The sequence below is a fragment of the Lissotriton vulgaris genome, chromosome 8 (genome assembly GCF_964263255.1).
Source record: "Lissotriton vulgaris chromosome 8, aLisVul1.2, whole genome shotgun sequence".
NCBI classification, from domain to species: Eukaryota; Metazoa; Chordata; class Amphibia; order Caudata; family Salamandridae; genus Lissotriton; species Lissotriton vulgaris.
Genome location: NC_141696.1, coordinates 31,494,307 through 31,506,708, shown reverse-complemented (window position 1 = coordinate 31,506,708; position 12,402 = coordinate 31,494,307). Strand labels below are relative to the sequence as shown.

Here is a 12,402-nt window from a genome sequence, read left to right as displayed (position 1 = left end):
CTCTTGACTTGACTTGTAATGTAGGCAACCACTTGAAGGGGCATTTTTGATGTTATTCCCCTTGTCCTTTGACACTTGAGGCTGAGTGAACTAGTGGGACAACAACAACAAATGTGTGGTGGGGTGTGCATGGTACATTCATACACAGACATCTACAAAACAGATCTCAGTGAATCATTCAGGGATTTGATAAGATGTACAATCCAGTTGAACTAGATCACATTGGACCATACAACAGTGTTTGTCTGAAGTGTATCAGTAACACACATCCACAGTAGGGTCTACTTCTGTGCTGAGTAGGAATATTATGATGTGAATCACCTTATCTAGTGGTCTTTTGATGTGAGACTCCAGTATAAAACACAGGTACATAGGACAATGCTCTCACCTGTGAGGATCCATCACCCCAGAGGATGGTGCCAGTGTTGACAGTGATGTGTTTACCTTCTTCTGCAGTGGGGTTTAGAGTGCCTACTTTTATCAGCTGGAATTCTTGATCCTGGTATATTTGCACATTCAGGATTTCGTAGGCAGCTGGGGCATCACCATTGGAATCAAAGAATATTTCTTCCCCAGTGCGAGTCTTAAAGCGAAGATTTCTCACATAGTAAAGAATCTATAAATACAAACAATATTAAAAAAGCTGTATTATGTATAGGATATCTCAACACTGTGAGCAATGTCATAGAGAACATCTTTTCAAATATTTGTTCATTTACTGCACATGCTATTATTTAAAGGTGTCGTCATAATTCCTCTCAAAGCCTATTCTATGAACTATTTTTCACACCAGCCTGATCACAGCAGAGGGTATGGTACTTTGATAACTATGCCCTAAAATAAGTTTCCCTGTCATCAAAGCCCACTAGCCATTTTTTTTGTCACGGCCCAGCGTAAGAAAGTGAAGTATTAGTTGGGCGAGAGGAGAGCAAGTACTCACCTCAATTAATAATCACAGTCCTTGTCAGGGTAACCACTAGTGTCACTAAATAAGCCTGAGCTCAACCCTCTGCTAGCTATAACTCAAAGCAGACAGGCGTAACTTAGAGGTACTGTGTAAAGTATTTGGTGAAGCTGGTCTTGTCTGCAGCACAGCCCTCAAACATTTTATCTTCACTCCTCCTGCTTTGCCAAATTAATTTTTGATGGTTTTCAGACTCTCTGTACTTTACCTCTGCTAAACAGTGCCAAAGTGCCAACAAGTTTATACTCTCTCCCTAAAACATGGTAACATTTACCTACACCTGACTGGCATATTTAATTTACTTGTAAGTCCCCAGTATATGGTACTATGTGTACCATATACCAGTAAGGTAAATGCTATCAGAGGATCTTCTGCACTTGTTGTGCCACCCACTAAAGTATCACCTTAAAACATATCTCAGGCCTCACACTACAGCCTGTACTGCAGTTTCAAATTGCCATTACGACCTGGAAGAAAAGACCTTTTGCCAGACATAAACCTTCCCTTTTGAAACCTATAAGCCACCTCTAAGCTAGACCCTGGAATCACAGGGCTGTGTGCATGGTATTTAAAATGCATGACATGTATGTTAAAATTTTAAATGTCCTAGTAGCGAGAAACTAGTCATTCTTCACTCCTGTAAGGACTCTATCCTCCATTGGGAAACACAGGGTACTGTATTACATTGAATAAGTGCTAACTTTGATCTGGGAGCACATAGAAATATGCTGCTTATTTTTCAAGTGAATTGTACTTTCAAATCCTGTTTAATGGTAATGTTGGATTTTTTCTTGGCCCAACCATTTGGAGCCTTCTGCCAGTGTCCTCGCTCAAATGACTGTGACTGGTCCTCCTGGTACCAGCCAGGACCACGGGGGACCATAATTGGGTTTACTGCAGAGGACTCTTCTCTACCAAATCGGATCGGGGATCAACCTCTGCCCTCGAGCCCCAATTTCTGTCGAAAGTCCTTAGCATTGAATTTATTTTAATGTGTCTGTGAGTACGCCGACATTTTGTACCACACACCTTAGCACGTGTGTAGGTACCACATTGGTTTTTCACGTGGCCACATTTCACCTTTCGCCACTCACTTATCACCTTTCTGGTCCTGAAGAAAGCCCTGTTAATCACACAGAGGTGCTGAAACATGTAGACCGCCAAACATAAGCCAACTTATAGATAATTACTCCTTAATAGTTGCACCACACATATTTTAACTATATCCTGGGCTGCCAACATTAAAAATAAAGGCAAGGATTCTAAAAGGTATTTTCAACTGTAGAATATAACATCACATCACTTACGCACCAACACCAGCTCCGCTGTAATCAGGCGTCGTAGCACAACCGGGGGTCACTCGGCCGCCCGGTTGGGACCCCAATGATGAAGCATGACACCAACTAGGTTGGTGTGTGAGGGGTCTTTTAACAACACCTAATGGGCCTAAGCTCATGCCACAAACAGTGATAAAGTAAATACATAGACATAGTGGGTCTGTCCACATTGTTTAAGTTTATCATCTGGGTAGGTCCAGGATAATTTTGGCTGATGCATTCTGGATTGTTTGGAGGTGCCTGAGAAGGTAGGTGGTCGTTACTACTTTGTTAAAATGAGTTTCTTTGAGTTTTGTATTGAAATATTATCACATTGGTTTATTTAATGCATCTAATGTTTATTGCATGAGTTAAATAAATGTTAGGTAAAAACAAAGTATTCCTTTAGGGGGTAAAGGTAATTACCAATTGGCACACATACTTCACTCAGTCAAGAACTCACTCAATCAAATATTATCAACTAATTTGGGAAAAGCTCAACAACGAAAACAAGAAAAGTTATGCAAAATATACCATTTTATTTACCATAAAAAAACATAAATTGATCTACAATTTCATTAAAACCTAGCACAATACATGTTAAAACCACCTAATGTGGAAAAGGAGAAATGTGAACCAAAACAATAAACTTTGTCTTGGTGTTGGTTAATTCGGACACTTGTTTGACAACATTGGGAAGTTATACATTTCTTATACCCAACTCTGAGTTGACAACTCCAAATTTAAGCCTTTTTTGTAATGCGTCGAAGCGTTTCCGAGACCCTTGATGTTTGTATCCTCCGTCTTCAGGACAGTTTTTTTTAATTTCTCCAAATAGTAATGTTTCACCTAGTATATATAAAATATTGCTATTAGCTGGCATATCTCAACTATAACATTTCCTAAAGTAGCTAAAGGACCAAGTCTTAACAGTTAAAAACATAGACAATAACCATCATATTCCTATATTTTATTAAGAAAACACATCAATATGTCTGTTCTAGCATTTCACTGACTCTTACGATGTTCTCTCAACAGACCCATGAGACCAGGTACTATTCTTGCATTCTTATTGTCCTAAAAGAACTCTAAGCATGTAAAAAAATTTAAAAACAATTACTTAAACAACTTCATAAACAGATTTTGTTTAACACACCTCACAGAAAGGAACAATACCATTCTTTTGTTTTCATTACATGTAGCATTTCCCAACTTAATGATACCCATACATTCGACTTTCAAGCCCCATTTATGCACCACTGATGAATCAGTTGATTTACGCTTACCTATGTGAGAGCATCTAGGTGAGCGAGGAATTATTCAAATTATATCCTATGTGGGGCCTAATCTTTCTTCATTGTTAAACTCCCAGGCTGTTTATGAAAAGACAAATAAATGGGTGCAATCTATTAGTGACTCCTTATGGATGTTGCTTCGATCATTGTAGCATCTCATATATTACTTTTGTTCCTTTATATTTCTACTAGCAGCCCGTCCCGACGTTGTCCGGGAGCAATTAGGCTTCTGGGCCCCCGCCCGCCCAACGTTTTCTCAGGCTTCAGGGCCCCAGCCCACCCCGACATTGTCCGTGGGTCCCTCGGAGCACACCCGCCACTTTCAGGGCCCCCAATGAGCCGCACACGGGCCGCTTCACCTACCTCAGCCGCCGCTCCTCCCTGCCTGTCCGCTGCTCCTCGCCGCTCCTCCCTGCCTGTCCGCCGCTTCTCGCCGCCTGTCCGCCGCTCCTCACCGCTCCTCCCCGCCTGTTGCCGCTCCTCCCTGCGCTCATGTCCGCCCCTCCTCCTCGCGCTCCTGTACGCCGCTCCTCCCTGTGCTCCTGATGTCAGCACGCATGTCGCGGCCGGCGCTACTTCCAAGGGACTTCTTTTTTTAATTGTAAATATTTTAAAGAACGTATATTTTATTTTGTTATATAACCTATGTCTATCTGCAAACCCTGACAATTACAACGATGTATCGGGTGTTTGGATTGGCGCTGTGGTTCCTGAGTTTACCCGCCTCAAAGGTTTAAAGTTCTCTTTTATAATAGTAGTATAGATTATCTATACTACTATTATAAAGATAGAACTGTTAAAGTTTTTCCCCGAACAACGTTGGTAGGGGCTGCTAGTGTTTAACCTAAATAATGGCCCAGAATTATGTATAGTTCTGTTTGTGAGCATTGGGAAGTGTGATTTTTTGACTGTAGTTAATGGTGCTTTACATTGTTAATGGTTAACTGTGTTGCAGAATGCAGTATTGTCTTGTGAGTGTGAAAGTGGAATGGAATGGCAAAGATGGCTGTATTTGAAAGTGTGCAAGAGAGCACAAATTCCTGGAGCTATTATTTGTAGTGTGTGCGCCTGAAGTGTGAACTTTCTGTATTGTGTGAATAGTATTTTTTGCTTCAGAGCAAAGTACCATGAAGATTGCATACAGCAGCTGTTATTGTGAAAGTATATTTTTATTTATGTGAAATTGCGATGTGTGTTTTGATGTTAGCCCCCTGTGGCAACCTCTGATGTAGTGCTAAGTGTAAAAGGGTTTTTGTGTTTGTGCTGCAATTACACAGATGAGTGCGAGAATTGTTTATTGCTCAGTGTTGAAGTAATGTGCGCACGCACTTTTCTAAACATTGTGGGGCAGATTTATGAAGGGCTTGCGCCACGTTTACGCCGCCGTTGCGTGACGCAACGGCGCGGAAACGTGGCGCATCCCTGCGCCCTATTTACAACGTGACGCATCTATGAGATGCGTCACGTTGTACAGCACTGCGCCATGAGGAGGTGTTCCTGCGCAGGGGGGGGGCGTTCCTGCGCAGGAACGCCTCTTGAAAGTGGCTGAGTGAAATCTATGAGATTTCACTCAGTCACTTTCAGGGCAATGCTGCGTGAAAACCCTGCGCCTGCTTGAAGCAGGCGTAAGGCTTGAGGCAGCATTGAAAGAATAGGCCCCCCCAGAGCATTGCTGGAGCTGCGTCGCGCTTGCGACGCAACTCCAGCAATGCGCCACATTTCCGGCACAGATGCGTCACGCATCTGTGCCGTTTTTGCCCCATGGTGCGCCGCATCATAAATGCGGCGCACCATGGGTGGCGTAGCTGTGGCGCACTGTGGCGCATGTTAACTGGCGCATCCCTCGGGATGCGCCAGTTAACATAAATCTGCCCCTGTGTGTCTGAGAAGCAAGTTTTACTGAGGTTTGACAGAGCAGTGCGAATAGGGAAAGCTCGGTGAACAATCATACTGCACGTCTGTTTCCTGAAGTGCAATGAGCCTTCTTTAAATCGGCATGTGCTTGTTTCACTGTCAGCCCCCTTCTCTGAACCTTTGATGTAGGGGAAATGGTGAAAGTCTGTCCGCCTTTGCTTAGCAAATAGAGTGATTCCTCTGCGAACGCCTTTGCCCAGCCCCCAGCAAGAACCTTTGATGTCGTTTGAAATGTGAAAAGGGTTTGTTTACTTTGTGCTGCAATTACAGTGATGAGTGCCTGAAGGTTTTAGTGTCTTTAAATGAAGTGCGCAGTTAGTAATGCAATAATTGTTGTTTTCTAATCTGCTTTTATGCTTGTTGGGACGTTAGTGTGCGACAACGGTACTCGCCATTAATTAGCTTACATCATGCCAGTTTCGGCAAGGTAAATGAGGCATAATCAATTCGGCATGTTTTTATTTTAATGTCTGGCCCCTGCCTAAATTTCCGTGATCCCTCCGTGAACGGCTTTGTCCCTACGACGGGGATAATGTTTTCCCTGCGCCAATGTTTGATGTTGTGCAAAGGCTGAAAGTGTCTCCCTTCCTCGCACGCGAACGCGTTTGTGCGTACTACCGCGATAATGGGCAGAGTGCGTGAAGCAATCACTGTGGTATTTCTTTTTTGTCACGTGTATGTCGGACCAATGTTTAAACGTTTAGCATACTTTTTGTTGTAAGTACTGTGTTTTTCTAGTTAATGGAGCGTGATTGGTTGATTGGTTTAGGCGCGCCCCTTTTGTGTGCTGTGACTTGGGCTCTGACGTATGTTAGCTTGCCCCTCTGTCCACGCCCCTTTTGCTTACGAAGCCGCGCCCCTTTGTTTATGTTTGCTCCAAACCCTGCTTTACGAAAGGCATGAATGTATCGAGGTTGAGAGTGAAGTGAGTACCCAGGCCATGGCACAGATTGAAATTGTAATGTTTTTGTTTGTAGGCATGCCCCTATCACAATGATACCGCCCACATGTTTATTTACACATAACGACGGTCCTCAGTAACACGGTAACACTACTGAAGGTTTTTTCATGTAGTGTACAAAACGCTGTTTATGTGTCTAGTGGCACCTGTATGAAGGCTTGAAGGCAGCTCCAGTTTGATGCATTTTGGGACATGCCCCTCTGACAATGTTGCCGCCCATAGGTTTAGTTTGACACGCCCATGCTACTCCCTAACAGCAGAACAACGCCCACCAGGAACTACTTTAGCCCTAATGTTGTTTGCCCTTTGTAATGTATATGTTGGAGAAATGTATAGCCTATGTCCATCTCCTAGAACTCCCCTTTCCAACGCTGTATTGGGTGTTGGGATTGGTGGTGTACTTCTGGAGTTTACCCGCCTCAAACGTTCCTAGTTCTCGCTTTATAATAGTAGTATAGATTACATCCGGGTATTTTGTACGAAAGTCCGCCTTAATAGGTGAGAGCTCGCATAATTACATACCATCTGAGCCGTAAGGTAAGCGTAAATCAACTGATTCATCAGTGGTGCAAAAATGGGGCTTGAAAGTCGAATGTATGGGTATCATTAAGTTGGGAAATGCTACATGTAATGAAAACAAAAGAATGGTATTGTTCCTTTCTGTGAGGTGTGTTAAAAAAAATCTGTTTATGAAATTGTTTAAGTAATTGTTTTTAAATGTTTTTACATGCTTAGAGTTCTTTTAGGACAATAAGAATGCAAGAATAGTACCTTTGCATAACTTTTCTTGTTTTCGTTGAGCTTTCCCCAAATTAGTTGATAATATTTGATTGAGTGAGTTCTTGACTGAGTGAAGTAAGTGTGCCAATTGGTAATTACCTTTACCCCCTAAAGGAATACTTTGTTTTTACCTAACAGTTATCTGGAACTCCATTTCCTTTCGGGTTATACGGAGTCCCTCTCTTTGGTTTAAGACTAATGAGTTAAATAAAGCCAAACCCATTTTTCCATCCAAAAAATAGGGGTTTACGTATAGGACAGAATTAACCACCAAATTTGTACTCGGGTTATTTGACTGCCTTCAGAATCATTTTGCATATTGTTCATCATAATATATCAGTCAGAATTTAATTGTAGAGCAAGATCAATTTATGAAAATGGAGTCAAAGAACAGTTTTTTCCCTTCAGTGACCATTCTGACCTTTACCGGGTATGCTGATTTGGAGATGGCCAGCCTTGGTAGAGTCATTATGTTAAACCCCCCCAAAAAATTAAGGCGTGATCTAATGATGATAAGATTGAAGGCTATACATCTAAAATGTCAAAGCCAATGTCTGGATGACTTGTTCTGAGCAGTCTAGGTACTGGAAGAACGCTACAAATTCTAGATTAAAGACACATATGTGATTTGCTCAAATACATCTGGATTTTACTTTTATTTTCTGCATATTATGGGCAAAATGAAGAAATGATCTAGGCACTTAGAGAAGCAAAGTGACCATTTACGTGAGGAAAGTGAAGGAAGGTGAGCGCAGATAATGCCCAGTCTCGCTCAGGTGATCAGACACAATTGTGTTGCCTTATTTGTTATGTCCATTTAATACATAAGGGCAGTAATTTATATCTCACTGATGCCCCTCCAATGGTTCCTCACAAAGGCCTGTTTCAGAACTGAAATGATACTGACCATAAGGAGAACATGGAATCATCATGTCCAAGAGAAGTAATTAGAGTCTTTGTTATCCAGTCTACAAAGTACCATTAGTTTTCTTATTGTGAATATTGTGTTTTTCCAGTGTTAGGGTATTTCTTTTATATATATATATATATATATATATATATATATATATATATATATATATATATATATATATATATATATATATATATATATATATATATATATATTTTTTAAACAACACATGCATAACTGTGGTTTTATGAATAGCACATTTATAGCATGTTCTTCTATTCCACAAATATGATCTAAAGTAGTGATGATTAAGCTGATGCAAGTACATTCTTGATAGTTAAACATCTTCACTTGAACATTTAAGGGCATATTTATGTAGCTTTTAATGCAGAAATGCATTGAATGTGACATATTATAATGCATCCCTGTCCTTTCCTTGCACTGGCAACCTTTTATGCTACCTAGCCCCAATGCAGACACCCTTGCACCATGGTGTATGTAGGATTATTTTTGTGAAGGAAGGGGCACCTTCCTACACAAAAACTATCCCTTCAGGCATTTGTCTCTCTCTATGTGTGCTGTAGAATGCAGCACATATAGAAAGAGGAAATAACAAGGAGAAATAAAGATATTTCTCTTCACAAAGCCTCCCCTTGGGCGGCATAGCGTTTTGATGTTGGTAAATCTGGGAATTCAGCACAATCATCACCTAAGCTCCACCCATGGAACGCCTCCCTGGGGTAAAGTAACACAACGAAGCGTGGCTTGATAAATCATTGTTAAGGGTTTTGCCGCACTTGCGGCCAATTGCTTGGTTCAAGAGTGGCACCGCTATTTCATTAGTTATTAGATGTTACTAATGCATGGAGTTTATACAAAATAAGTGACTGCAAGGATGCTTTGCCATCCTATGCTTTTGTTTGTTTTAAAATTATTAAACAAGCTCTCAAGCTCAGCCTTATTTATTATGCTAATAATATTCACCAAGCTCCCTGGCTAAACTTTCCTTAATGTTCATGTTAACAACCTACAATGCTTTCCCTGAACAAATCCTATAGAAACCCATGTATCACACCATAGGCTAGAGAGGAGCTTTGCACCAGAGATATCAAAAATGTGGAGCCCAACTTCATCACCAACTCCAACCGAAGGTTGCTATGTGGTTGGTGACCTTTATAGGAGACTCGCTGTACACTAATAGGCTTTTGACTGAGATGACAGGTTTGCTATCCAGCTAGAATAATAGGGCCTTTTTTTCTGAAAACAGGTATGCCAGGTGGGCTCACCTGGGCAGTTTATATTAATTTGCTAGAACCAGCATAGTGCCTAGGAGCAGCACAACAATGTTGCTAAGATGTAAAAAGCAAAACCATGTTTAGAATTTTTCCTGTTAATGTTATTACTTGGAAATTGTTTGGCCTCATCACTGTTTGTTTTCTTTGTGGTTACAATTCAAATCATAGGTACTATGTTAGGATTTTAAAGTAAACATTTAACAAGTTTTTCTCTTGCCTTTGATGGTGTTATACCTTCATGAAAGAGGGTGTGGGTGTCCACTAGTTGTCCCTGACATATCTTTTGGGACTGATACTTACCAGGGCACTTCTTATGCAAACATTGCTCAGTGAGGTGTGTATTGTACTGCCTACGTTTCTGGAAGAGAGACGGTTTCTCCATGATACCCAGTCTGGCTTCAGGCCCCTTCAAAGCACGGAATCTGCCACAAGTGTTGCGAATCGGAGCCGATGAAGGAAGGACAACTGCTATGATTCTTCTAGACTTAAGTGCTGCGTTCGACACGGTCTCCCACGGCCTTCTGCTGCAGAGGCTGTGGGAGGCCTGGGTCGATGGTGGCACTTGCGAATGGATGAAAAATGTTTTGCAGAACTGTTCCTTTCAGGTCCTGCAACATCCATTTCCTCTAGAGTCTGTCCTCTGTCACAGGGGTTGCCTCAGGGTTCGGCTCTGAGCCCAACCCTGTTTAATATTTATATGCGCCCTCTGGCTGATATTGTATTAATGCATGACATAAAGCTGGTGTCATATGCTAATGACACTCAGCTGATTTTTTATGCTGGAGCAAAAGGAGTCTGGCATGGCATCTAATTTCAAGATCTGCATGGGGAGCTTGTGGACTGGATGAATTACATCTGCCTCCAGCCGAATGCGGGTAGACAGAGGTGATGGTTGTTGGTAAATAGCCCTCCCTTTGGTCACAGTCATGGTGGCCTGCAGTACTGGGACCCATACCGGTTTGGTTCAATGATAATCTGTCTTTCTCTGAGCAGATAACGGCTGTGGCCGGAACCTGCTTTGGTATTCTTAAAATGCTACGCAAAATTATGGACCTGCTCCCCCCTGACGCCAAAAGAACTATTGTTCAGGCTGTTGTTACTTCACTCCTTGATTATTGCAATGTGTGGGAGAAGCTCTGAAGAAACTTCATTGGCTCCCAATACAATCCAGAGTTACCTTTAAAGCCCTATGCTTTGGTCACAGGATTCTCAATCAGAAGGGGCTGCACTTGTTGCTTCCCCTTCATATGGCTTACCAACCAGCAGGGGATTTAAGATCACTGGGCTCTGCCAAGGTGATTGTGCCCAGGGTGCGGAAGGTTTGGGCTGGGAAGAGATCCTTTGGCTTCCTGGTAGCTAAGGCATGGAATGACCAACCTGCGGATTTTAGGACTTGCCTGTTGGAGCCCCTGTCCTGAACTTTTTTTAAAACCTGGCTCTTCCGACACTCTTTTGGTAATTGTTAGTATTATTCCCTAACCTCTATGATTTGATGGTCGTATGCACAGGATGGATGGTAGATGAAGGACAGTCGCTGGGGGTTGATAATGTTCTAGCGCTGGGACACTCCGTTGGAGTAACCAGGCGCTTTACAAGCTAAATATTAATAATAATAATAATAATAATTGTGTGGAATTTCTGATATGGCTTCGCACTCTTACTACCAGGGGTGCAGAAAAAGATATCCTGCAGCTCTAGTGGGACCTATAGAATATATAATCTTTCTTCAAGACAGAATCTGGCTTTAGCTCTGAAAATTAAAGCCTGAAAGCACAGCATACTGTATTTATTCTGAGCGGATATAATCTGAAGCTCTCGCTACCTTTCTTTCATCCCCCACTGTCTAACCCAATTCTACTAAATTTCAATAATGCATCAATGTGTACATTATTTTTAACAGCTTGTTGCAGGATATTTACATAGTATTAGATCCAACCATACAGTATGTTTTGTATTAGTGCAACAGGTGATGTGCTCAATCTTTCATCTTACTCACTAAATTAATCCCCCCTTTGTGTTACCTGCCAGGGTCGTATTTCATTGATATCAGCACACGATCCATTGATGAAAGGCCCTCTACCTGCCTCGCAGGAGATGAGAGTGTCCATAGCATGTGCAAAGACGTAGACTGCTAGGTAACTGTGGTAACTGTAGCTCAGGTCATTCAACTCAAATAAAAATCTGGCCACCTTCTCTAAGGTCTCCTCTCCCGAACAAGTCTTCAATCCTTTTGCGGTGTCTTTGGAGGCAGCACTTCCAGTCTCATTTCCTTCATCAAATTTGCAATGGAAGGCATTCTCCCAGAAGATTTTCATGAATATATCATCTGTATGTTTATTAGGATGAAGGTGAGACAAAAACTCTTCAAAATCTGGCATTCGCTCTGTGTAGGGTGCTAGTCCCAGAGACCCATTCAATATTTTCCATGCCTGGTTGTCCAGCAAGAGTCCAGGTCCCAGTGTAAAGGCTGCTGTGAATATCCAGACTTTGTCAATAACATTCTGTTCATAAAGTATTTCCAATAACAACTTGACATGGACATCGGGGCTGTGAACAATGATCACCTTCACGGAATGTCCACGGAGTAGTTGAACAACCTGCAAGATCCTCTCTTTGGTAAATCGAAGATTGACTTGCTCCATGAAGGCCACACATCCACCATTGTCCTCGATGAATTTCTTTATACTGAGGCCTCCTTGCAAGCCAACCTCATCAGTGGAAACTATCATTCCCACCCAAGTCCACTGGAAGTGGCCAATCAGTCTGGCAATGGCAATGTTCTGGAATGAGTAATTGGGCACAGTGCGAAGAAAGGATGGGAACTGAAGCTTGTCACTGAGAGAAGAGAGCACAGACCCATGGCTGATCTAAGAAATCCAAAACATCTGGTAAAATAATTTTTTGCAATTCATATTGTGACAGTACTGATTGTGCCATATTTATCTCAGTTTGGATCTGCTATTT

The 12,402-nt window shown here is 41.9% G+C and overlaps 1 protein-coding gene across 1 annotated transcript in view; it reads right to left on the bottom strand.

Moving 5' to 3' along the window:
- The window catches only part of LOC147693309 (extracellular calcium-sensing receptor-like), a 34,362-nt gene extending 22,195 nt beyond the window's left edge, over positions 1–12,167 (bottom strand). The window contains exons 1-2 of the mRNA XM_086935920.1: positions 11,460–12,167; positions 389–616 (exon numbers count right to left, since the gene is read on the bottom strand). Coding sequence (XP_086792046.1) covers positions 389–616; positions 11,460–12,167 — 936 coding nt within the window. The remainder of the gene's footprint in view (positions 1–388; positions 617–11,459) is intronic.
- Between the last annotated feature and the right edge of the window lie 235 nt (positions 12,168–12,402).